This window comes from Zonotrichia leucophrys, chromosome 28 (genome assembly GCF_028769735.1).
Source record: "Zonotrichia leucophrys gambelii isolate GWCS_2022_RI chromosome 28, RI_Zleu_2.0, whole genome shotgun sequence".
In the NCBI taxonomy this organism is placed as follows: domain Eukaryota; kingdom Metazoa; phylum Chordata; class Aves; order Passeriformes; family Passerellidae; genus Zonotrichia; species Zonotrichia leucophrys.
This window is the reverse complement of record NC_088197.1, coordinates 119,984-146,027: the sequence shown is the minus strand read 5'-3', so window position 1 is coordinate 146,027 and position 26,044 is coordinate 119,984. Positions and strand designations below refer to the sequence as shown.

At 38.3% G+C, this 26,044-nt stretch overlaps 1 protein-coding gene across 2 annotated transcripts in view; it reads left to right on the top strand.

Moving 5' to 3' along the window:
• Positions 1-25,482, top strand: part of RANBP3 (RAN binding protein 3) — a 52,363-nt gene extending 26,881 nt beyond the window's left edge. For both annotated transcript variants that reach the window (XM_064734113.1, XM_064734112.1), the window contains 15 exons: positions 2,177-2,213; positions 2,302-2,388; positions 4,873-4,944; positions 6,112-6,177; positions 7,668-7,760; positions 8,865-8,968; positions 13,181-13,300; positions 13,827-13,930; positions 16,239-16,317; positions 17,234-17,336; positions 18,202-18,326; positions 20,538-20,658; positions 22,214-22,356; positions 24,018-24,201; positions 25,076-25,482. In XM_064734113.1, coding sequence (XP_064590183.1) covers positions 2,177-2,213; positions 2,302-2,388; positions 4,873-4,944; positions 6,112-6,177; positions 7,668-7,760; positions 8,865-8,968; positions 13,181-13,300; positions 13,827-13,930; positions 16,239-16,317; positions 17,234-17,336; positions 18,202-18,326; positions 20,538-20,658; positions 22,214-22,356; positions 24,018-24,201; positions 25,076-25,119 — 1,482 coding nt within the window. In that variant the 3' untranslated portion in view covers positions 25,120-25,482. The remainder of the gene's footprint in view (positions 1-2,176; positions 2,214-2,301; positions 2,389-4,872; positions 4,945-6,111; positions 6,178-7,667; positions 7,761-8,864; positions 8,969-13,180; positions 13,301-13,826; positions 13,931-16,238; positions 16,318-17,233; positions 17,337-18,201; positions 18,327-20,537; positions 20,659-22,213; positions 22,357-24,017; positions 24,202-25,075) is intronic.
• Positions 25,483-26,044: the final 562 nt, after the last annotated feature.

The window sequence follows — 26,044 nt, the reverse complement described above, 5'->3', positions numbered from 1 at the left end:
GATGCCTGTTACCCACTAAACATGGTGATGGTACGTGAGTTGTGCTTGTCAGTTACAAAATTACAATGATAAGATTATTTGAGGCACAAGCCTCAAATCATATGGGTTTGACTTTTGAATGTTTTACTTGAGCATTGAGAATGAAGCATCTGTCAAGTTTTTGACATTCAGGTGGAAGTAATTTGTTTATTTTTATGGATTTTTTGCATATAGAGATTGCAGTTCCAGTCATGCAAATTTTTTACCGCCAAGTGTTTTCTTTTCACTTTCAGGATTTTTGATAAAAGTGGAAACAAATTGCTTTTGTATGTGACAACACTTTATGGGCAAAATGGAACAATTTTGAGTTCAGATGCTGATTGTTGAAATACATGATATCATGGTTTTCCATTTTAGCCTTATCTTTTGGGAAAGTATCTTTTGGGTCAGTGACTAATAAGACCACTTTCTGGTAGTACCATGGACTACTTGACTAATTATGTGGAAAGAGCCATGGATCATCAGTTGCAGTATTGACATGGCTGGGCTGATAGTTCTGGAATGCAACTCCCTGCATTCACACACACCTGTCAGTAGCTTCTTATTCCTTATGCTATAGGTTTCAAAAGTACTGAACTAGGGTGCTAGTGAGGTAGCTATGAACGTAAAACAAAACAGAAAAGCCCTTAAAGGTAATTAAGTAGACACAGTGCGGTGTGTTTTTAATTGGCGTTTAATAGAGCACTGATAGTACAGTATTATCTGGGTTCTAAATGTATGCAATGCTAAATAGAAAGTTTTTTACTTTCTGATATTCTTACATCCATAGTATGCCTCAGATATCAGTCCTGTGCAGATTTGTGCAGTCTTTCTGTGTTTCTGCCTGCTCTCAGTGTCCAAGTGGGCCAAATCATGGTGGAGGAGGAGTTTTGGGGCATCAGTGGGCTCTGCCCATGAGCTGCCATTCTTCCATTTATCAGCCAATCTCTGAAGTAAGACTGAGTGAAGGGGAAGGTGGCCATCTGCATGTCCTGGGGCAGGAGTGGGATGAAAGGGTAATGCTGGACTAGGCAGATGGTCCAGTATGCCAGAGCTGTCTGAAAGGATGGTGTAGCCAAGGTGGGGGGTTGGTCTGTTCTTCCAGGTAACAAGTTACAGGACAGAAGGATATGGCCTCAAGTTGAACATTTAGATTGGATATTAGGAAAAGCATGTTCCACAAAAGGTTTGTGCAGCCATGGAACAGGCTGCCCATGGCAGTGGTGGAGCCATCTTCCCTGCAGGGATTTGTAAGATGTATGGATGTGGCACTTGTGGACACGTTTTAGCAGTGGGCATGGCAGTTCTGATGGATCACTTAGACTTGAAGATCTTAAAGGTTCTTGCTTACCTAAGCAATTCAATTGTTCTAAGATGTTTTGTAGTGAGATCAAGATGTGATGCAGCTGTGATCACCTTCCATAGTGGAAGGAATCTGTCATGGGGTTATTTTTTTTTGGAGGAGCAATGGAGATTATATTAGTTGAGGAACTGGCAGAGAGATAGGAGGAAGGAGCCATAGAAATCCTCAGAAAATACATAAAACCTTTGTTCAGAGACTTTTTAAAATATCTATGATAGGTGGTAGCCTGTGGTGCTTCTTTTTTTGTTCTGGTACTGTGGAACATGTTAGGGGGACTATCCATTGCTAATTCCAATAAAAATACTGTCATACTGGTTTATAGAGCATGCTTTGAAAGGCATTCCTCTAATCCTATAATTTTGTTGAAGGAACTAATGTCACTTAGTAATTAGGTAAAGTGCTTTGGAATGAACTCACAAATAATGGGTATGTTTATGTTGAGCTTGAAACTTCATATTTTAAAAATGAAACCAATTTGTAAAACTGTCATTTTCAAATTTTCAGTATATAGAAAATGTAACTGTAGTAATTGTTACACAGTCCCTAAAGATATTAGTGCTTGGGAATCTTCAGGAATCTTACTTGTAAATGAAATATTTTGAATTAATTGCTTTTGATAGTATCTGTGTGAAACTCTATGCCCACATATAAATCACGGAAGGTTATTGCGTTAGTGTGTATCATTGACATTAAAGAAAAATTCTCCTAACTGATGTTTAAAACATTTGGATCAAATAGAAGAGACTGAAATGTTCAGTATGTGATCTTTCTTTGATCAGTGTAATCTGATTTCAGAGATCTGCAGATGGATCAAGTCCAGAAGATGGAGATGGTAAGAGATTTTATTGTAAAATTAAAAGCCGTGAGTGTGTGTCTTGCTGGGATGTTTTGTGCTTTCTCTAATAAAGTTTTTTCTACAGAATCTGATCGAGAGGATGGAAGCTACTGTCCACCTGTAAAACGAGAGAGAACTTCATCTTTGAATCAGTTCCCTCCTTCTCAGTCAGGTAAATGCTGCTATGCTATTATAAATGAAGGGATAGTTTTCCTACCTAGAAATTCTTTTTCCAGTCATGTAGGCAGTCTTATTACTGTCTGTTGTGCTTTGGGTTAAGACCACAGCAGCCATGTACTCATGTTAGCAAATTTGATGAAGCCCAAAGGAGCTTACAGATAGTTTTTAAAAATGTTTTCTATCTGTAAGTTTATGTGTATTTGTAGTTTTACCTTTTACTGTTGTGCTGTTAAATTGCAGAATTAACCAGATATCTTCTTGATTTGCTGTGATCAGGTCGCTTTTTCCAAGTTTATATAAGTGCTACCTTTTTCTTAGTTACTCTGCTGCCAGGGAAGTTTTTCAAGTCTCAACTCATGTTTTAGTCCTCTTTTCTCTTCTCCCATTACTTTTAAAATGGGGAGGATTCAGTGCACTTCTTAAGCACCTGACATATGCAAGAGAGAATGACCACAGCCTGTGCACAGTCAGGGCAGTGAATTCACATTCCCTTGCATGGGAATTTGATATTTGTTCACTCACAGGAACAGTCTTGATTTGTGCCATCTCTCCTCACAGATCATATGAAGGTTTTAGCTTTGGTCAACAGTTATTTCAGTTATGTCAGTGTTTGAGGCAGATTTTGAGACTGCTACTTTATTTCTACTGTCTTATGTTGAAACAAAGAAGATGAGATACCATGAGAGAAAGAAGTAAAAAAATGTTCCTCTCCTATGCAGCACAATCTGGAGATGTGACTGAAAGGTGAAAGCCTAGTTGTTTTGATTTTAATTTGAAAGAAATAAATGACTGTGAAATCCAAGATGTAGTTGCTGATACTTTATGGACATACCATTTTAAATTCATGCACCAATGCTAGTCAGGGGATGAAGCTCTTCTCTTTCAGATCCAAATTTTCTGTTGGGCAGCTCAGTGGGTCTCCAGATGTCATCCTGTGAATTGGATGATCAGTGTTGCTGCTATCTGTTTGCTAACCACTCTTAGTAAAGGAATGTGCAAAAATAATGAAGACAGGGTTTTGTAGATTTTTCTGTGAGAATAATAGTATGCGTATAACCAGGTTCCCCATAGTCTCTTAACACTTGCATTCCACTATGTCTTTGTTGTATAAGATTAGAATCTCTGTGCTTACATCTGTTAGGAAGTGGAGGAAAACAATTTACTCAACTCTTCCTTGGTTAAATACTGGATGTTCCAGGAGTCCAGTATCCTTTTTCAAGCCGCTGCTTGGTTAATGAATTTTGAGAGGATGTGGTGATTTATTGACACCTTTCTTCTCATCTGATGTGTGTTGTTCTCAAGCAGTGACAACTTTGATTTGAATTGCAAGTTTCATGAAGACCTTTTTGAATATTGCTGACATTATTCAATGGCTTTGGTTTCCAGAAAATCTTTTACTTTCCCACCTTCTTTTTTTATTTTTTTTTTTATTTTTTAATTTTTTTTATTTTTTTGGAGGGATTATGTTTCTCTCAAGAATAGGGAAATTTTGCTTACATGAAAACTGTGTCATGTTTAAGCTTAAGGCAGACAATAGTAAAAAGAGAGAAGGTGGAATTTAAGGAAAAAAGAAAAAAATTTTCAGACTTAATTATAAAAGGCAAATAGCATATTTTTTAGTACAATGGTGTTCAGAGATGAGCTTCTTTTCTCTTTTCAACATACTTGAACTTTTTCTACAGCTGCATAAAAACTAAAAAAGCCAGTATATACTACAATGCTTTACTTCATGCAAAATTATCTGTTAGAGAATCTGTCTCCTTCTGATTGTCCTATTTTATAAACTGGATTATGGTTTTTGTATAATACCAAAAGTACTAGAACTGCTGGGCAGGATGTCAAACAAACTCCCTATTGTTTGCTTCTTTAAGACCCAGAAAAGGGTGGAAAAGAGGTGCTGTCTTTTGCCTGTTTTTTCAAATATTTTTTTCCTTTGGTTGACTATTATCCTGCTGAGGTGACATCTGATGGTACTCTGATGTGCTCTTCTCTGTTTCTGTAGGAGTTTTGTCTTTGCAGGGTAGTTCAAACCTAAGTTGCTTCTTGGTGAAAACAGTGCGGTCCATCAGAGCGCAGGTGTTCATGCCTACTCTCTAGCAGGCATTACACAACTTTCTGCTCTCTCTGCTCAGGGGCCCTTGGAAATGGTATTATACATTTTGCAGTGCTATTATATATACTAACGCCACTTCTAATTCCTAATTCAGATACAGTTCAGATTGGGAATCCTGTATTTATACAGGATTCAGAAAAAATGAATTTTTTTCTTTGTCTATTTCAGGAGACACTGAGAGGATTTTATGGGCAATGGCTTGTTTGCTACTTTGGCTGTAATGCTGTTTTAATTTAGAAGAAATAAAACCAAAATAAAACAAATTATTAGAAAAATTACTTCAGTTTGAATTCTGGGAACTGGTTTATAATAAAGAACAACATCCACAACTTCCCTTTTTTTTTTCTTTTTCCTTCGCTGCAGTAACAAAGAACAATGTCTTTATGCCATCAAGCTTTTGTGAACCCTCTGCAGGCAATTCTGACTCAGAACCAGGTGAGCTTCCTCATTTTTCTGCATTTTTCTTGAAAAAATATTTCTGTTGTTAATTTGTTGTGATCTAAAGTACTTCAGAAGTAAGACCCTGTCTGTGAGAACAGAAGTGATGATGGTTCTGATCTTAGAGCTGTTCTCTTGCTCACTTTGTTGTTCAGCATCACCATTGCTGGAGGTAATTAAAATAATATCAAAGTTGTTGAATGCTTTGGGAGTGATGGTAGAATACTGCAGTATGACCCTTTCCTGCTAGCCTCACAATAAAACCTTTGGAAAAGTTTCATATATCTACTTCAGAAAAGTGTTCTTTTATATTGAAAAGCAAACCAAGCATAAAGCATGGTCATGTGTTCAGCTATGATCTATGAACCCTGTGTTGACAGAACTGCTAATTTTGTTAGTCTCCATCATTCTGGTTTGGTTGTGTTGGTATCATGCCTGTTCTGCACATCAATATCATATGCTTTTAACCAAGCACAGTGAGACTGTAAGATCCTGAGTTGTCTTATTCTGAGTACAGATATTAAGCCCCTAAAAGGAAAACAGTATAATTATTCTTTGTAAGTTGTAAGGAACTCAGTTTTTAAGAGCTGTAGATTTATAGTTTTTTTGAGATTTGATATTTAATTTAAAAACCATAACTGTAGTGAGTGTGAGCAAAGGAGTTTTTTATGTTCATACTACAGAAGCATGAGTAAAAACTTACTACAAGAAACTAACATTAAGCAATTAAGTTTAACTTAGTTTATGATCATTAGCAATTAGATACTTGTTAGCAGCTGTCGCATTCAGTCATAATTTTGATTGTTATTTCTTTAGTTTGATTCTCACTTAAAACCTTTATTATCTTTATTAAGTCCTTCACAGAAGGAGTCCCATTTCTCTGGTGAACACAGCCTTTTTCCTGTTTCTTCTGAAAAAAATTTTGAACTTCTTGCTTGCGATACCATGTGTTTCTTTGAGGTGTATGTTTGCTGTGATGATCACTGGAAATTCAGGTTTCTTTCAGAAGAAGAGAATTTGTTATTTGTAAAGCTCCTAATAACTTTGCATATTTATAGAACTTTTGGGTTGTTACAGTGGGGAAAACCTGAGCAATTTTATGACTGAATGGCTATTTCTAATATGTTACAGCTCTGTCCTTGTAATTTTGTATTTCATTTCCAGAGGAAAAGAGCAGTGGATTCCGGCTGAAGCCACCAATACTTATCCATGGTCAGGCACCTAGTGCAGGTGAGTTCACTGTTTACTGCGACAGTACAAAGAAACCTGCTCAAGCATTTTATTTAGTTAGTAATTTCATCAATCAGCTATAGAAGGTGGTAAATAGAAGGTGGCAATACCTATGTGTCTGCAGAAAAAAAATCTTGTCTTCTCTGGGGTGGTTGTGCCCATATCCATTGTGTAATGCATATGGATGCATCCATGTTTTGCATTGGCTCAGCTGTGCATGTTTGAAGCGCATCACCCAGCTGTTGCTGCTTAGCAAGCTTCTGTTTGTGCTTGGAGTTATCTTCCAGACATTGAATTTTATTCTTTTGGTAGCAAACCATAAGAAAAGGGGTGTTCAGCGAGTGCCTTGAGCAAGTTCTGGCCATCACTGAGTGTTTAGTCTGCGACCAGGCCAGGGCAGCTGGAAGTGTCAAGAGAGTGCCCACTTCTTCTCTCCCTGGCTTTTGGTGGCAGTGTAAGTGGCAGGTCCATGATCATGCCTGTTCTGCACTACAGGTTGGCTCTGACTGAGTTTCCCGTTTACTGATGTAGACCCAGCCACTATCAGAAAGATGATAGTATTACAAATGCTTAGGAATTTGAGGGGGAAAAAAACAAACCCAAAACTATATAGGTAATGAAAGCTATTATTGCATCACTATGTGGAAACTTCATTTCACTTGAAGGAAGAGTGGTAAATTTAAGAAAGGAACAAGCTGTTTTGAGTTTATGAGTGTTTGAATTTTGGATAGCTTTATAATCTGATGTCATGCCCTTTTAATATGGGTGACCTGAAATGGAACTAATTGCTATGAGTGAGTTCTGTTGCAGTATTTATTGGATCAAGGGTTCTTCTTGACCTATGGCAAGCCCAGAAAACTGAATTTTCTGGGCTTGCCATAACCTTCTAGAGTTGATGTTACAATGTTCGGGGGTTTTTTAATTAGGTTGTTTAAGGTCAGTTCGCTTTTTGAATCATAGCAGAATTAGAGTTGTAGGGCTGTGCATCTTACTGTAACAACCAAAGAGGCCAGGTTAATTCAGAAAGCCAAAAGGTTATTAAATGACGCAACACAATTATTACAGTACCAATATGTTTGATTGATTGCACAGATAAAGAAATATTTTACTACTATCTGGACATTACTTTATTAGAAGGAGAAAAGAAGATTTGTAATGTGTAGTTGAATAAAATGTCAGTGCATAAATAGGTTTACTGGAATTCTCTTACATATTGGCATTTATTTCTGAATTACTTTCTTTCTGTGCTTTCCTGAATAAGGTGGACAATGTATTTTAAAGTGTCTTTTTAGGCTAGGAAATAGTCTTCCCTATTTGGGACTAACTCTCTTTTGAAGCTGAGTAAGGAGGGATGGAAAAGAAGTGAGTAGAAGCTTTTCTAGTTTCTGTTTTTAATTGTGTTCTGTTGGAAGCAGTTAGAGAAGATCAGATGAAGCTGAATTTTCCAAATTTAAAACTTTATACTTCTTGAAAACACTTTGCGCTTGCAGGTCTCCCTAGCCAGAAACCAAAGGAACAGCAGCGAAGTGTGCTCCGTCCAGCAGTACTACAGGCACCGCAGCCAAAAGCTTTCTCACAGATGGGTAAATGATGCTTTTGCTTTCTAAATACAGTGGAGAGAGAACAAAAACGTTGAATTTGGTTAATGTGGTGGCTTGCTTTTACTCAACACCCACCTTGGTTTTTCTAGTTTTCTCCTTTCAGAAAAGAAATATCCTAAATAGTAAGTATAGCAGTATTACATGAAGGATAGCATAGTAGAACCTTCACATCTTGTGTAGGGTGGCTGTCTGATGTTGCCAGGCCTCTAACTTTGGTGTAATCCATACTTAAGTTTTGAAATAAAAAGACTTCTAAGAGTGTGGTGTAGCAGTGAATCTCAAATGACAGCATTGACCATGGTGTAATAAGCTGTTACTGGTAATCAACAATGACGTACCTAAATCAGTGAGAGGGGCCTCTGGGCTTGGGGACCATTTTGCAGTTGGGGCTTTGAAGTACAAATTTAATTCTGAACATAGAATTTTAATTTTTAAGTTTGGTCATTCATATAATGTTTATTGTATTATGGAATTATGGAATTTGATGTAGCTGATGGAAATAGACATGGTAAAAGTGTGGAAGTTAATGCGAAAAGCTGTTTAAAGTCCCTCTATCCTAAACCCCATGTTTCCCCAGCCTGATGCCGTTTGTTATGTGGAAGTTTAGTTGAACAGAAACAGGAGTAACTTCAGTTAATGCAGAGTCTGGCATAGAACCTAACATTTCTAGCTTGATTTCTTGACATGCCTCCTGACACAGATTGGACTCTACAGAGGACTTAGTATTGGGGTAAAATTTTCAGTGAGAGTTCAGTATGTGAGCAGGTAGATCAATCTGAAGACAAACCGTGCTGGCTGTGAACAGTATTAGATTAGTTGTACATATTGAAGTCTTTACAACATTTGTATAGATTAATTTGCTGACTGGGTTTTCTGCATTTGGAATTTTGATTCTGCTAAGAATTGCTGAATTGTGGTCCTCATGTCTCTTGCAAAGTACTATGGGAAATTTTTAGTTTACATTACAACATTTAATGGACTTAAACAAGAAAACTACATTCTATTTGCATAAGAAAAATTTTATGACAGTCTAAATATCTAGAGAGTTCACGTGTATTTTTTTGGGTTTTTGTTTCTGTGTTACAGTTCTCAGCAGTGGCACCAATGGTGTAAATATCCCTCCAGATTCTGCAGCCACATCAGAATCACCAAGTGATGCAACATTGAAAAGTTCAGACTCTGAAGACAAGGTAAGTTGGAGAAGGAGACTCAAGGTGACAGACATAAATATTTTAGGAAATAAAGCTGGAAAGAAAAGACAGACAAGGATAGGTTCCACTATGCTAAAAAAACCTGTGTGAATGCAGAGGCTTTGTTTTGGGAAGGCACTGAATTGGTCAAGGCTTTATAGATAAAGATCAGAGGGGAAGCCAGCAAGAGGGAGATCAAAGTGAACCTTCACCAGGCTTCAGGTTGTTTATTGAGCTGGTTGGTAGGATTCTGAAGGACAGCAGAGCTCATGAGAGCTCATTACCTGCATGGACAAACATGAGAATGAATAACTTATCTCAAAGCGCTTGAAACTGTGCAAGTTTGGGAGGAGGCCAGCATGTATGGGCTTGGGAGCTCCTTAAATCCAGAAAGAGAATGTGTATGTATCTTGTGAAAGCAGTCAAGACACCTGAGAAGTATACAGAAGGATTGCCTGGATGTGTGGGAGAACTGGGAGAGCCTAAATTTGGCTGGAATTGGGAATTACGGGGAATGAAAAGCTGCAAGCAAGGCTTCCACTGGTACTGGCAGCAGAGGTAAAATGAAGGAAAATCGTAGGCCTTCTGCAAAATGTTAAAGGGAACCTAGTGGTGAAAAAAAAAAGAAAAAAATCTGAGGTACTCAATGCCTTTGTCTTGTTTTCTACTGAAGAGGTCTGCTGTCAGGTCTACCAAATCCTCTTTTTAGGGGAAGCTTTACAGAGCAAATCATTACACTAAATTTGATTAAGGACTGTTTTAGACAATTTGACATACACTGGTCCATAGGACCAGACAGGATGTATCCATGGGTGCAGAGGGAGGAGTCATGGTTTAACCCCAGCTGGCGGCCAAGTACCATGGAGTTACTTCTTCACTCCCTCTACTCAGCTGGGATAGGGAGAAGAATCAGGAAAAAAGTAAAGCTAGTGGATTGAGATAAGAATAGTTATTTAAGTGTTGAAACAGAGTTAAGTATAATAACAATAATAATTGTAATGAAAAGGAGAGAGAGACAGATAAAACACAAAGAAAAGAAGTGATGTCCAGTGTAGGTGCTCAGCACCCGCTATCTGTGCCCAGCTTGTCTCCCAGCAGCCATCAGCCCCTCACCAGCATCTCCCCCAGTTTACACACTGGGCAGGATGTTTTATTGTGTGGAATATCTGAATGGCCAGTTCGGGTCAGCTGTCCTGGCTGTGCTCCCCTCCCCCCGCCCAGCTTCTTGTGCAACTCCTTGCGGGCAGAGCATGAGACACAGAGAAGTCCTTGACTTGGGGTGAGCACAACTGTGCCACAACCAAAATACCAGTGTGTGATGAAGATTATTCTCATCCTGGATCCAAAATACAGTGTTGTGCCAGTGTTGTACTGGGAAGAAAATGAGCTCAGGACAGGGAGCTGAGGGGTGCTTGTGTGAGACCACTAGCTGTCCTCAGAGAGTTGTGGTGCTGTGGTGGGTCCCAGTTACTTGGAAAGAAGAAAGCATGGCACACCTTTCCACAAATGGCAAGAAAGAAGTTCCAAGAAAGTAGAAATGGCTCATCTCCTTCTTCTCCCTTTCTAGTGAAGGAGTCCTAGGATTTGAGGCACCTTAAAGGGATTGAGAATAGCCAGCATAGATAAAACAGAGACCAACCTGATGAGTTTTTATCCTCTGAGATTATTTGCTTTTCAGAGAGCCCTACTTGTTGATTTTGACTTTAGGCAAAAATCTTTGTATGGTCTGAAGTATCATTGTCGTGGCCAATATGGAGAGAGCTGTACTGCTTGAGTGGAATTTATAAATGGGTGATAAATTGGCTGAAGCAGTGAGCTTTGAGGGTAGCAGCCAGTGATTGGAAGTCTGACAAGTGTCAATCACTAGAGGCATTCCTAAGGACTGTTCAACATATACAGAAACAACCTGGCAAGGTGGAATAAATCTTGTTATGTTTGTGGATACTACTATACTGTGGGAAGGAGAAAACAGTTTTAGTAAAGCAGCCCGTAAGTCCTCTTAATCAATAAAAGGATACACTACTTATTCATGTTCAATCTATTGTTCATCACTTCTGCACAGCACCTGAAGGTTCTTGAGCTTTTTGTTCTCCCAAGGACTTTCTATTCTGCACCTCTGCCACCTGCTTTCCACAAGTGTCTTTGTGACTTCTCCCTGCACACGCCGTGGTGGCACATTTCCTGATTATTCCCATACCATAGTTCTTGTTCCACTATACTCAGAGCCTTTCACTTACAAAACTCTAAAGTAGTGTTGGAAAACAATTGCAACCTGCATGGGAATCACTCCTTCCTGCTTCTGTCCTAACTTTCTACTCCATAGCTTTTAACACTGATGGGAGGACCCAACGCTATGCACACACAAAGCCTCAGGAGTGACCCGCATACAGCAGTTGCCTCTCAGCAAGGCACACTTCCATCAGCATCAACAGCACCATAAGTAGAAAAAAACCCAAAACCACAGGAAGTCTGAGCATATAACGAAGAAAACTATATAGTTACTATGGGAATTTGGTTATTAGGGAGTACCACCTGCTCCACTGGAGAGGACACTCAGGGGGAAGATGCCTGTCTAGGGAACTCATTACTAGTTTTTATGGCTGGCCAAAGTGAAGTTTTTCTTTTTCCTTCCCTTTTTGATCTCCCTTCTTCCAAAATAAAATGACTCTCACCCTTAGAAGCAATACTATCAGCTATAGATCTGCTAATAAATTCTGTATGTGCGAACTTGTCTCAACATTTTTCATGCAGTATCAGGATCTCAAAGACTTGTCTGCACAGCTCCTTTCTAGACAGTCCCTCTTCAGTCCTTGTGACACATGGGTTCTTTCACCTCAGATACAGAACTTTGCATTTGCTAACCGTCAGCTAGTTTTTCTCAGCTTGTTTTTCCAACCTGCTGAGATCCTGCTGAAGAGCCCCTGCCTTCCAACATACTGACCATTAGGCTTAGGAAGTGATCTTTCTCTTTTAGTGCCACTGGCAGATGGCATCAGGAATACCATATGTAGTTTGGGGCTTGACACTACATGAAAAACACTTAAAAATCACTCAAGTGACTAGCGACTGGAGCACAAGAGGAGTGATGAGAGAATGAAAAAGCTGAGTATGTTCTGCTTGGACTAGGACAGGCGAATTGGAGAGAGCTCTCAGCTCTCAAGTGATAGGTGATGGCAAGATGAGAATAAAATAAGGAAGTGTCTATTAAACAGGTGAGAAGCTGCAGATGTAGTGTGAAGGGGATTTCAGGTGGGTTTTAGGACATAACTGTCTTACTTAGTGTAGTTGAACATTGAACTGAATTGTTCAAACCGAAAATCGCAGACAAAGACTCTCTAACTAATTAAAGTTTGAAAGTAGTATGTTTATTACGCCGGCGGGTGGCACGGGGTGGGGGGGTTGTCCCCGAAATGCATGACCACATCACACAAGGATTTTTGCCTTCTATTTATTTCCCAAAATAATACATATGCATAACCCCAGCACCTCCCATTCCTGCTTTGTATTAAAATGAGATTATTAGTCCTTCAGTTCTTCTCTTGAATTGGGTTGGGGGTCTTGAACTGGGTCAGTGGTCCCAGGAATGAAGTCAGGAAGGTCTTTGTCAGGTCTCTGTGACCCTCTGGCATGATCCACGGCCCCCTGCTTCATGATGGATTGACATAGAGTCCAGGTGCTGGGCATTGTTCTGCTGGTTTCAGTATGTTCCTATAATCGTTCACTTGCTCCACTTCCTTCTACAAGTGAGCTTATTTGTAATATAACAATTAGCTTTAGCTTAAGCATCTAATAATTATTAACCTATTGTTGGTGTATCTAACTTCAATATGAATTGGCTCTAACCCTTAGCTAAAATCTTAAACCTTTAAAGTCGTGATTCAGAGCCAGACTACCAAAATGTAAAACTGTCACGTGGATTGTTTTTGAAACTTGATACGAGATCTTGGGCAGCTTAAAAGAATTTTGAACTTGGTGCTGCTTTGAACAGAGTTTTTACCAGGTGCTCGTTAGAAATTCCTTTGAACCTTAACTATTCTGTGATTTGCTAAGAAAAACACTTAACAGCAGAGACATTTAAATGCAAAACATCCCTTGTGGATCTGAAAGTGTTATTGGCTTGTCATTGTAAATGAATGTGTGACTCACCTTGTCATAAGGTGTTTTTATTTAAAGAAACTCAACTTCTTTGGCTACCTTTTTCCATTTCTTTAGACAGCAGAATGTCAGAAAAAGGAATCCAACAATACTTCAGATGATGACTGCTCTGAGAAGGTTGAACTAAATGCACAGCAAGCATTCGTTTTTGGGCAAAATTTACGAGATAGAGTTAAGGTAAACACATGTTTGTTCTCTTGACTAAGAGTTTATGAATATATGTAAAACTAAGAACTATGAACACAGCAGAGTTGTCTGTTTAATAAAACTAGTCTTCTGGACATTTAATAAATGAATTCTGTTAAGTAACATAAGAAATTTTTTTGAAAAAATTGCATCTACTGCAATCATGAGTAACAGCTAAAGCTCAGTAGAATGTGGTGTTTTCTTTTACTTTTTGGGTTAGAATGAAGTTGAATTGTGGTCCTAAGCTGTTCCCGTGCTACCAAGACTTCAAAGAAAAGATGGAAAAATAGGCTGAGCTTGGGCTTAAACTTGTGCGTAGAATAACTGACCTGGATTGTTAGTACCTCCTCTTGAAGACAGGTTAGCTCAGGTTTCCTTGCATGCTGAAAGAAAGTGTAATATTAGGACATATCTTGTTTTATTGTAGAAAGCATTTGTGGATGAACTTTGTCTTTAGGTAGAGTGAGTTGAAAATTTCGTAATTAAAATTATTGATATATACTTGTTCTCTTTCTAGCTAGGAGATGAAAGCAATGAAACTGCCGATGTGCAGAATGCTGGCCTTCTGACATCAGATATACCTTCTGCAACAAACTATTTTCTACAGTACATCAGTTCCAGGTGAGACTACAGGGAAACCAATGTAACAGTTCTCCTTACTCTTTATTTTCCTTATTGAAAATTTGGTATGATTCTGCTCTTTATTGGATGCAGGGCTTAGACTGGGTCAGTGGGAACCTAGACTTCTGAAGAATGAGATGGCAATCTAAAGATCTGGGGGAATCCTCAATCATCTCTTCAAGGGAGATGCATTTGATATTATTTATTTGACCACATTCTCACCAACACCTCTTCAAAAAACCAAAAAGCATGACATGAGAGGCATGAAACCAAAAAGCATGACATTCTTCTCATGAATGATCAGAAACAGAGATCTGCACTGTATTTGTGTTGTTCAGTAGGTTTCATATAAGATACAGATAAAAGGAAGAATAGTTAAATTTTTTCCATTATAGTAACCTTTTCAGAGTGGCCTGTATGAATAAGTAGGAGCCTAACTGTGGGAGGTTTTTGAGAGAACTTCTAAAGAATAACAATAACATCAGTAACATCAGAAGAAACGTGATGTATAGGTAAAGCGAGGCAGCCAGGAGAAAACTGCTAATCCTGTCTTATGTAGTAATGACCTCTGAGCTGACAGCCTTCACTTGAGGCTAAGGTAGTGATACATGAAATCTGTATCTCTGTGAAGATGCTGGCTTAGTAGTGGTCAAAAAATTTAAGTAGTGTAAAGAATAAGAAAGCAGAAGATGCAGAGCTGTGAATTCATGGAAAAATGTGAGGGGAAATCCCACCAAGAGTGATGATGCAGGGCAACATCTCTGCTCCTGGCATAAGCTGAAATTCAGATTGAGGCAAGGAATTAATTGTAGGAAAAGCACCAATACGTGCTTTCTTTGTCTTTATATTTGGCATTTTTAAGATCCTGTTCACCATGAAGGAGGCAGTAGGCTGTTTTGCAGTCAATGAACTTTCAATGCTGAACTTTTCAGATGTTGTACTGGAGAGGTAGAGAACACCTTTGCCCTCTTGATGCCAGATCAGTGTCTTTCCAATAGACACAGTTAGACTTAATCAATCAGATTTGGCAGACAATAACTACTAATATGTGGCCTTCAAATACCAGAATATTTTCTCGCATTTTTCAACTCATGTGACACCTACTGTCATTTTATTTGAGTCTTTACTTTGGGAAGATTTATTCTTGGTGAGTCAATTGCGAGAAACCTAGGTTTGAACTTCTCTTAAAAACAATATTGTCTCTAAGGGGAGCTGGGTCTGGTTTTCTGATGAGATGGCAAAGCATTATGGTAATCAACTTGTAAAAGGAAACTCCTCCCTTTGTGTAACACTGTAAATTCTTTAAAAACTGTAAATGTGCTAGGTGGCATGGCAGATATTAGTAGGCCACATTGAGTTCCCTGTCAACATTTGGAGTTCAGAACTGTGGTATTTAATTCCCTTAGGAGGTAAAATTATCTTCTACTGAGGATCTTCTTTGTTCTAGGAATCTCTTTAATCAGAAGTAGCAACTCTACGTGTACAATTTAAAGGTTTGTTTGGTTTCACTTGAATCATGTAGATGCGAGTCCCCATTTTCTAAACTTGGTGAAATGCACGTAGGCTTGATTGGAATGGTCTGCTTTTGTATGTTCACTCTGTGAGCAAGCTGGTGTCTTAATAAGGTCTGCCTGATGGGAAGGGACAGGAACAATGACTTTTAAAGTCTTTTGTCTGTAAAAGAATAAAACTCCTGTCCTTCCTAAATAGGATTTAAAATCTGTTAATATAAATACTGATGGGAGGAAGATGTTTATTCTGTAAGGAAGAAGTAAAGGCTGATATTTGATTGTGAAACTTCTTGGAGAGTCTGTGGTGTTGCAGCTAGTCTGATAAAAGGCATTACTTATCCCTGCTGCCTTTGCTTCAGTTATGATCTTGCAAATGCTTTTGTTTTTGTTTGTTCAGTTTCCGAAAAAATTGACCTAAAGGTGTGTAATAGTTCAAGTCTGTACATGTAGAATACAGTTTAAAAAAATTAAAAACAGTTTAAAAAAAAGTATGTTACATGATTAGACAATAAGCCCTCACTTAGCATTCAGCATTGCTTTGTATGTTAGTAGTTATCTGAAGGAGAAGATTTTGACAGAGAAAAAATAATTTGTTGTCATTCTGAGAGAATTCTTGTTCTGTAAAACTAGAATGTGCTCTCATGTTAGATTGGATTAATTTTTACCTAGGTTTGTGTGCTTACTTTCTTAAAGACAGTGACAATCACTCACTTTCTGAGAAATTTTATTAGTAGAAAATAAAAAAGATATTATTTTCTATCTTGTAAAACCTGGCTTGTTTCTTGGGTTTTTTTCAGTGTAGAGAACTCTACGAACAGTGCAGATGCATCTAGCAACAAGTTTGTTTTTGGACAGAACATGAGTGAGCGAGTCCTAGTGAGTATCCACCATGTATATGTTGTAATTTTGCCAGCAGTTTGTTATGGATTCTCACTCAGGAATTTTGAGAGCCTTTAATTATACCTCTCACTTGATTGTGGGGTTTTTTCAGTCATTTCATTTGAAGGTAACTTACTTTGAGTGCAGCACGGGAAGTTCATTATAAGCTATTGTCTGCCCAGCAATAGTTTCCAGGGTTTCCCTTTCAAGCTCTCAGTGTAAGGAGATTCAGTGCCCTCTCTGTAGTGCACATGGTTCTTGTGCCCAAGCATTTTATGACACAGCTCGTTGCTTTAAAATGGCTATTGGAGTATAAGTATTAGAAGGTATTTTACGTTTGTCCTCAAAATTCAGAGCAGTTCAGTAATGTGACTCCCCCCAGATGGGATTTCAAGCCCAGCATTAAAGCAGCTGCCTCAGGACTGGGGTATGATTCTGGAGATGCTGTTCATGATGTACCAACCTAAGGAATAACTTCTAGTACCTCATTGTTTCTTGCTGTTGTTTGTATTCCTGTGCTGCAGCAAAATAGAAACGTTTAATGCTGAATGTTCAGACCTGTCCAACTACAAAGCAGCAGTTCGGTCAATTATGACATGAGTAGCTGTAGCTGAAATTGATTTGCTATGTTGAACAAAGCAAGTCAAAAAGCTTCAGAATAAAGGTTGAAATTTGGTATCAGTTCCAGGGAAAATAATTCAAACTGGTTTTTAGGTCACACTCCATTCAGTTCCTTGGCTAAGATAGTAGGATAGTTTTGACTGTGAAAGCATGTTGTCCATGAGATTCTTTTTTTTTGCCATATGGTTTATAAATACTGGAGCTACCCTCAGTACTTGATCACTAGTCCTGTTTAGCAGGATTAGTGTATGTTTTCTCCCTTCTGTTCACCTCCTCTTTATTTCTGTGATAGAGCCCACCAAAATCAAATGAAGGTAGTACAGAGAGTAATAAGGAGAATGCTGCTACAGAGTCTGGGTCTGAATCGTCTTCTCAGGAGGCCACGCCAGAAAAAGGTGAAAACCAAAATATTATATTAGGAATGGTAGTTAATCTGTTTTAAAATTACTGTATTTTTCAATATTGTGTTACTTTTCAAAAACATAAGATTTTTATGTTGCCTTTACTGTCTCCTGTAACCAAAGATACAGGCTGGGTGTGGAAGTTGCTGGATGCTGTAGATCCTCTAATAGTAAACATGTGCAGGCTGCACTTTCTTTTTCATTCTCAGTCTGTGGTTGTGGGAGTATCTGCAATGGAATAAAATTAGAGGGAATTAACAGAACTGTTAGTAGGACTTGGTAGAGAACGTAGGAGAAATGTAGCAAACTTTTTTTAACAATTCTATTTCATTTCAAGTGACTGAATTCCAGAGTCAAATGTATGTTGCATTGAGTGGGTGCCCCACATGTTGCTTGAACTCAGAACTGGTTGCTGGATTCTATGACTTCAAATTGTCAAGATATTACAGAAATTCTGGGAACCATGGGTTTTCTTCAGTAAACTGCTTGCAAGCCCAAATGGAAGGAGAAAATTAAGTGCACTGTCCATGTGTAGGCATAGCTGTATGGCTAGCAAGAGTATCAGTACTGCTGGAGCATCTACAGATAAGGAAGTGTCCATGCAAAGGTTTTGAACTATTGCATGTATGGATAAAACTTCTTGAGAATGTCTGTTTTGTTCCTTATGCTTGTAAAACAAGTATTAAAAGACAAGCTTTAACTTCTGCTTTAAATTTCAGTAATTTTTAATGTGTTCTATTAAAGTCTGTTTTCTGTACATTTCAAAGGGTCTCAAAATTCTCGTGTACTTGTGTGAGACTTTTATATATCTTACAAAATTTTATGATAATCATTCTCAGACTCTCAAAATGTTGTTCAGCTAACAATATTTCAGAATCACTGGCAGAGTCTGCAGCAGCCTATACTAAAGCAACAGCAAGGAAGTGTTTATTAGCGAAGGTAGAAGTGATTACTGGGGAGGAAGCTGAAAGTAACGTGTTACAGGTAAGAAACGGATAGAGGAGCTTTGAGTTTGTGGGGATTCATATGGATGTCTGTCACAGTAGCAAGTCCACAGATAGGTTGGATTTAAATCTACACAGGGGATCCTCAGCCAACCCTGTCCAGGCTTAGATGCAAGCACACCACTGGCCAGAGATCTGGGCAGAGAGAGATCCCAACCAATCAGCTGTTTAAACCAGGAAGTTTCAAGCCCCCTATATCAGCAGGCCAGCATAATAAACCATTGCTGTTGTTGCCTGGATTTCTGAGAGTTTGTGTCATCTCTGTCTCTGACCCCACGTAACAGATGTCCAATGAATGCACACCATCTGATTCCCTACAATTCAGCCTTCCTCTATATCTCTAATGTATTTTCTTGTGTTAAAATGCAAATTTTAGATATTTATATCAGATCCTTAGTTATTAACTTGTTATCCATTGTTTTTTAATTTCCTCTTTATGAATAAATTTTAGCATATAGGCCATCCAGGTGTATCTTAAGCATACTTTCCTGAATCCATCACATAGAAGCTTCTATTTTTTGTGAGACAATTATTTGAAGAAAATTTAAATTAATGAAATATTTTAAGTTCTTTAATTGTTGTACTACTGAAGATTTTCTAAAATTTGGAATGGACTATTTATGCCAGCAGTCTAGTTTCTTGCGAAATAGAAACAGTATCACAAACACTCAGGAATTTGATTTAAGAAACTTAATTGAATTAGTGATGTTGTAGAAGGATATTTGGTCATGACTTAGACTGCTGATTTTAATAGAGATACATTTAACATTGTAGTTATTAATTAACTTTAATATACTTACTAACTGTAGTGTATCCTTAAGAAAAACATGCAGGGTTTTCATATAAAATGAAGTGGTGTATGTATTTTTTCCCATCTCTCTTTGTACTCCAATTATAGTTTAGTTTTTTTCCTTGAGATATTGTGTTTCTCAGCATTTGAATTGTGTTATTTTCAAGGATAACTTTTTTATTCTTACAGACACAATGCCCTATTCTTCTGAGACCAAACAGTTGCACTGTCAGTATCTAATGCCTATCAGTTACACTTGTATTACCTTAAAAATAGTACTCTATAATGTTTGCCTTCTTGGACTTCTTCTTACCAGACATAAATGGTCTTTAAATGTTCTTCTGGTACATCTCTGTTTCTATTTAATTCAGAAATGTCTGGGTGCTTCACGTAATTGAACAAGACACTGAAAAGATAAGAATCCTGTTTCACTTAGAAAAACCTACAACTTTTGGCAGTTGCATACTTAGTAGAGGACTGACTTGCCTGAATATGTTGTAATTTAACAGATCTCTTCCTTAACTTTAATTCTTTTTTTCTTGTGAAATGTAATGCATTAAAATTCCAAATGGGACTTGTACAGACAGAACTATGTTAATGTTGCAGAAACATACAGAGCTAGATGTTTTGGCGTGAAGAAGATGAGAAATGAAAGGAAGGAAAATGGAAGTATCTTTTCCACTTAGTGCATGCTCATCTGTGGGGAGCTTGAGGAGTGATGGTTTGAGGTATAAAGCCTCAGCAGTAACAGTAAAATTGGATTAGAGGGGGTGATATAGAGATGTTTGGCATGGAAGAAAAAGGGAGCTTGTAGGTCAAGATCCTTCAGTATTCCTACTGTTGGAAAAAATACATAGACCTTTTGAATTTTATAACGTCTGAACCCTCAGTTAATAACCTCAGTTATTAATGATTTTGTGTTGTTCAGGCTTTGATAATGAATCGATAATGAGCTAGCATGTTTGTCCATCCTTTGCTTCCTTACAGGAAGAATTTTGCTTTGCTTTCATTATATTTACTGAGTCTTCCAGCAACATATTCAGTGGTGCAGTGTGTACCTAAGGCTTTTAAAAGAATTAACTGATATAAGGCAGTCTCCTATGACATTAAGTTTCCTCTGTGAAAATTTATATATTACCTGAAAATTACTTGTTGTTTTGATCTTGAACCCTCTTATTCTTTAAGAATACATAGCCTCTTTTAGTAAAACTTGATGAAAACAGACAGCATATTTTGAGAAATTTATTGCAAAAGAGAGGATGACTGTTTTGATTTCCACAGCTATAAACAATTAAAAATTCCAGTATGAAATTTGAATATTTTTTACTCAACTGTAGGTGACTAAGAAATATATTATTACTTCAATCAACCACTATGCCATAGACATATTTTCTGTTACAGATTCAGTGCAAGCTGTTTGTATTTGATAAAAGCTCTCAGTCTTGGGTGGAAAGAGGTCGAGGACTCCTGAGACTCAATGATATGGCCTCAACAGATGATGGAACATTACAGTCTCGGCTGGGTAAGAGGAACCAGGGGAAATGAGATACTGGATGACAGTCATCCTATTCCTTGACACACAGCAACATTCACTTAAGTTTCTGTTAGCTCCAGGAACTCAGAAGCAGTTTGGACCTTTTCTTTTGCTTCAGTTAGTGAATACTGCCTCCAAAGAGAGTATCTTCATACCCTTCTATTGCAGCAGATGTTCCAGTTATTTTTTCCCCAATAAAAGCAAGCCATATTTAGTAACTAGAATATTTGCCTAGAAATTTATGGTAACATCATTCAGATCTGGCTGTTTTGGATGGGTTGCTTGTGATGAGGGAAGTCTGTTTGAATAGTGCACAATTGTTCAGGCTGGCAGGAATGTGCATTAGCCTGAGATTATCTGTTCAGATACCACTGCTGAACTTTAATGTATTAACATATAAGACTTCAGACTAAATAGCTTTAGATATGACTCATAATCTTCAATAGCCTTGTTGCAGTTTAAGCCCAGCCAGCAGCCAAGCCTCTTGCAGCCACTTACTCACTCTTTCCAGCAGGATCAGGGAGAGAACTGGAAGCGTATAGAAGTTAGAAAACTCCTGGGTTGAGATAAAGGCAGTTCAAAAAAGAAAGCAAAAGCGGTGCATGCAATTGGCAAACCAAGCAAAACAAATTAATTCACTGCTTCCTGTGGGCAAGCCGGTGTTCATCCATCTCCAGGGCAGCAGGACCCCATCATGTGTAATGGTGACTTGGGAGGAGAAACACCATCACTCCAAACATCCTCCCTTCCTCCTCTTCCTCCTGCTTTATATCCTGAGCATGGTGTTTGGTGGTCTGGAATATCCCTTTAGTTAGTTTGGGTCACTTGTCCCAGCTGTGCCTGCTCATAACCTCGCACCTACCTGTCACAGCTGATATGTAGCTGGACTGATAAATCTGGCCATAAACAGAGATTCAATTCAGCTTGACTGGTTGGTTAGAGAAAAGAAATCCCTAGGTGAGCAGTGATAGGATAGATTTGAACTCAAACAAAAAATCCCAGCCAGTGCCATTCAATGCTGAATGCAGACATATAATTGGTCAGGGAGCTGGGCAGTGCAGAGATCCCGACCAATCCATTGTCCAAGCGTGGGAGCTCCCTGTGAGAGGGGACGCCGAACAATAAACTGAGCTATTTGTCACATGATCATCGGTAATTTCTGTTGTAGCTGTCTCCAACCTATGAGCATAATGTGTTACATACTCCCATCCTCCTCATCAGTGTAGTAGTATGAAAAGCAGAAAAGACCTTAGCTCTGTGCACGCACTGCTCAGCAATAACAAAAATACCTCTATAATATCAACTGTATGTTCAGCACAAACCCAAAATAAAGCTCCATACCAGTGACTGGAAAGAAAGTTAACTCTACCCCATCCAAAACCCACACAAAGCCTACATGCTCCTCATTTACAGTTGTGACAAAAGCCTAAGAGGGCTTATTTGTAAAAAGACTGAAACCTTTGTACAGTAATAAGTGTCTTGGCTGTTTTGAACTTCCTGATGTGTCTTTTTCCACCTAACTGATCTTCTAACTTGACTTTAGTGATGAGGACTCAGGGGAGTCTCAGGTTAATCTTAAATACCAAGCTCTGGGCTCAGATGCAGATCGATAAAGCCAGTGAGAAGAGTATCCGGATCACCGCCATGGATACAGAGGACCAAGGAGTTAAAGTTTTTCTTATATCAGTGAGTACTGTTTATGTCTTAACCATCATACTAAAGTTGGTGCTCACTTAAACTGTAGCTGAGGTAGCATTCCTTTTTTGTTTGCACCCTACACTGTCTTAACATCACCCTTGCCCCAAAGACAAGACACTTGGCAGATTTGCTTGTCTAGAAAGTCTTGCAGGCTGTGAACAAATGCCACATCAAAGGCTGCCCTAGGAAGCCATGTTGTTCAAAGCATTGCCCATGGAGTCATGGGGATCTGCTTTGCACATACTGAGACTCTAGTGTTTCATGCAGATTCTTTTCTGATTTAAAAAAAAAAAATTGGCATTATTTAATAGATTTTATGCAGTAGTTTAACTAAAATTAGATCTAGTGGAACTTTCAGCACAGGAAAACTCTCATTGTCTGCATTGTGGGAGGATGAATAGGTGCCCACTGAAAAGGAAACACTAAAGAACATCATATTAGTACTTAAGGTTTACACATTTAAACTTTGATTTTCCTTTGATGCAGTGTATTAAAGCAGTAACAGGATAGTGAAAGTAGTTTCTGTGCTTACTAAATAGGGAACAGCAGTCGCAATCTGAATTACTAAAACACTTGAGCTCTGGTCGTACAGTCAGCATGGGAGAAAGGTCATTCCCTAATGCCTGCTAAAGCACTAACATATTTGGAGGTCTGAGAACATTCTTTTGATTTAGACTGATTTTACACAAGATGCAAGAGAGCAAGTGTCTTGCAAAAGAATTAGTGTTCCTAGGGATCAGAAATTGAGAGCATCAGCAAATGGTCAGCTTTCCCTGTGACATTAGGTTTGTAGGCCTGGTATCTGGAGTCCCAGAATTGAACTTAATGATACCAAATATGCATTGATGAAGAAAAGGAAATTAAATTATTGGATAAGTTTTTCTCCATATTTTTCTAGTTTTGAAAGTTTTGAGTTTCTGTCATCAGGTTACTCACTCTTGATTTTAGTATTGATAGAAAGTATCTTGTTTGGAATTACTTTTTTATTTCAGTTTATTTCAGGGGAATTTTCAGATACAGAGTAGACACATTCAAGTGTCATGTGGGGTGGATGGAAACTATGTTTTATTAAAGAATTTGGGGAAACTATTTCTTATGAAAGAATTTGACAGGTTGTCAAAAGTGCTTCCCTCTGAAACAGAGACTGTTCAAAAATTTTTGAGTAATTGCCTGTCTGTTCATTGAGTTTTCTCATTATATCTCATATTGATATTTTATGCCAGTTCCTCATGAAACAGTTGGCTTAATTATGATTTACTAATGTGTGAAGTTTAATTATTGACAGACCAGCAAAAATCTGCAAGATTTTAATTGAAGGTCTTCTTAATATGAGCTTTTGGGAGCTGTTAGGAAAGCCATGTGATTTCTGTGTGAAGAAGGCTATTATGAGATTAGCAAATACTGGGTATGTCATCCAAAGAAAGTTGGAACTAAGCAGAGGAATATACTCTCACCACCAGAGTTCTGTATATCTAATGTCCTGCTGCATGTAGCACAGCCCATTCTGACTGGTTTGAAAAACACTTTATGAGAAAACTAAAAAGTATATTGTGAAATTTGGCATGACTGCTGTGTATTATGTCAGCAGTGTTTTATTGTGTTATAATTCCATGCACCTTTTTCTTATTTCTGAATATTAAAAAATGCAGGCAAGCTCTAAAGATACAGGGCAGTTGTATGCTGCATTGCACCATCGGATCTTGGCCTTGCGCAGTAGAGTGGAACAAGAGCAAGAAGTCAAGAATGTAGCCCCTGAGCCAGAGGTAACGCAGTCAAATGAGGAAGACAGTGATGATGATGATGTCATTGCACCTTCAGGATCAGTTGGAAGTGGTAAGTAGGAAAGACAATGGTGTTTCCTGTTTACCATGCATTTTTCTGTGTCATTTCTTAAGGCAGTCTGTGCTCTTTGTGTATGTCTATGGAGTAGGACTATTGCATGGCTTTCCTTTTTGAGCACAACTACTCCTTGCTTCTTCTCCAAACTGGTAAAAGGCCCCTGTGCTGCCTGTGAGTTATATGCCACAGTTTAGCAGAGGTTTTCTGTGCTTTTTATCATTTACAGGATTTCTAAGTGTAGTTCTGAGTTTTATTTTTACCTTAATCATGGCCAGGAGTTGCACATGAAACCTGAGTTGACTCAGAATCAGTAGACAGCGTCCAGAATGACCTTTCAGTAGGGAGCTGTTTGGAAAGCAGAAGGTTTACAAAGGGGCATGGAAGGAGTGTAATGCTTTTTATTGTGCATGAGGAGATCATAATTTAAGAAAAATACTAGTCTTCAGTTTGAGGAAGGCTTCCTTTTGTACTCTCAACTTGGAAGTCATTTGTGCTTTGCTTTCTTGTGGCTGAGAGCATAGAGCCTTTGACAGTCCTCCATCCTGATTCACAGAAGGGGAAAAAGGGAGGAATGAATATGAACAAAAGCAGTGGGAAGATTGAAGAGCTTGGAAACTGAGCTTTTAGGTTTTTGGATGCTGCTGGGATTCCTGAACTAGATTAGTCAAGAACATAAAGTTCTACAGTAGACAGATCTTAGTCTGGAGAAGGCCATATGCAAGGTGGGAGAGGAGGAATTCTACAGTTTTCATCTCTCATTGAACACCTGAATCTGAGACTTACGTAGGCTACTTGGGATGAGTCTCTTACTGCAAGGCAAGAAACAAAAGATATTTCTTATGACCAAGAACTACTTTTATTGTTTCAGGTCCTAATGATGAAGGTGATGGGCAGAACGTTGGCAGCACATAGCAGATGTGAGCCAATCTGCTTGCAAGGCTGCTGTGAACACCATCTTGCAGGCATCTCTGGATACCCCAGGCCAGCAATTCTTTCAGGCGGTTTAGAAAGCTCCAGGACTTAAGAACTGTGCATCTCTGTTCTGTTTGTTTGGGTTTTTGGTCTGGATCAGTAGATTCCACACAAAAAATAGCAGACTTGGAAACTACCTGAATGTGGTTTGGGACGTTGAAAGCTCATCATATTGATGAGCAAAAAAAAAAAAAATCCAACCCCAAAACAACATAAACACAAAATGCAACCACCCCCAACCATTTCCCCTCTTCCTTGTAATTAAAATGGCACATTACAGCTTGTCACAGCTTTTCATTGGGACCTTTTGGCTGTTTCTTCAATAGTTCATGTCTTGCAGGTCTCCAAGATAGAACTTTTTGACATGGTTCCAACTTGAATTCTGCTTTTATAACCCCTACTCCCCTTTACGCAGGGAAACCCGGTCCTCACTAGCTCCTATGCTCACTGGCTGCCCTTTTGGGTTCATTTGTTCTTTTTGGACTTTAGATGGGGCAGGTTATGTTTTTACCATTTAATCCCAGCATAGGTTGTGGATGTGGACACCATTGTTTGCTGTCTAGTGGGTTTGTAAACAGAAAGAAACAAAACATTGTGGTTCACCAGAAAAGCTTTTTTAATGCGATAAGAGACTTTAAAGTCTGCAGGACGTTCTGCTAACTCCTTTTTTCTTCCCATTTCATTATTATTTGGGGATTTATATTGTGGTGAGACTTTTTTATTTTAGTTTTTCAATAAGATGCTCTTGTGTGTTAAAAAAGTGAAACTATTGTTTTGTACTGTTCTTTTCTGTTACTATTTAAGGGAGAACTAAGCCACTATATATAATAGATGTTGCATACAATTTTTCTTAAAAAAATTTTGT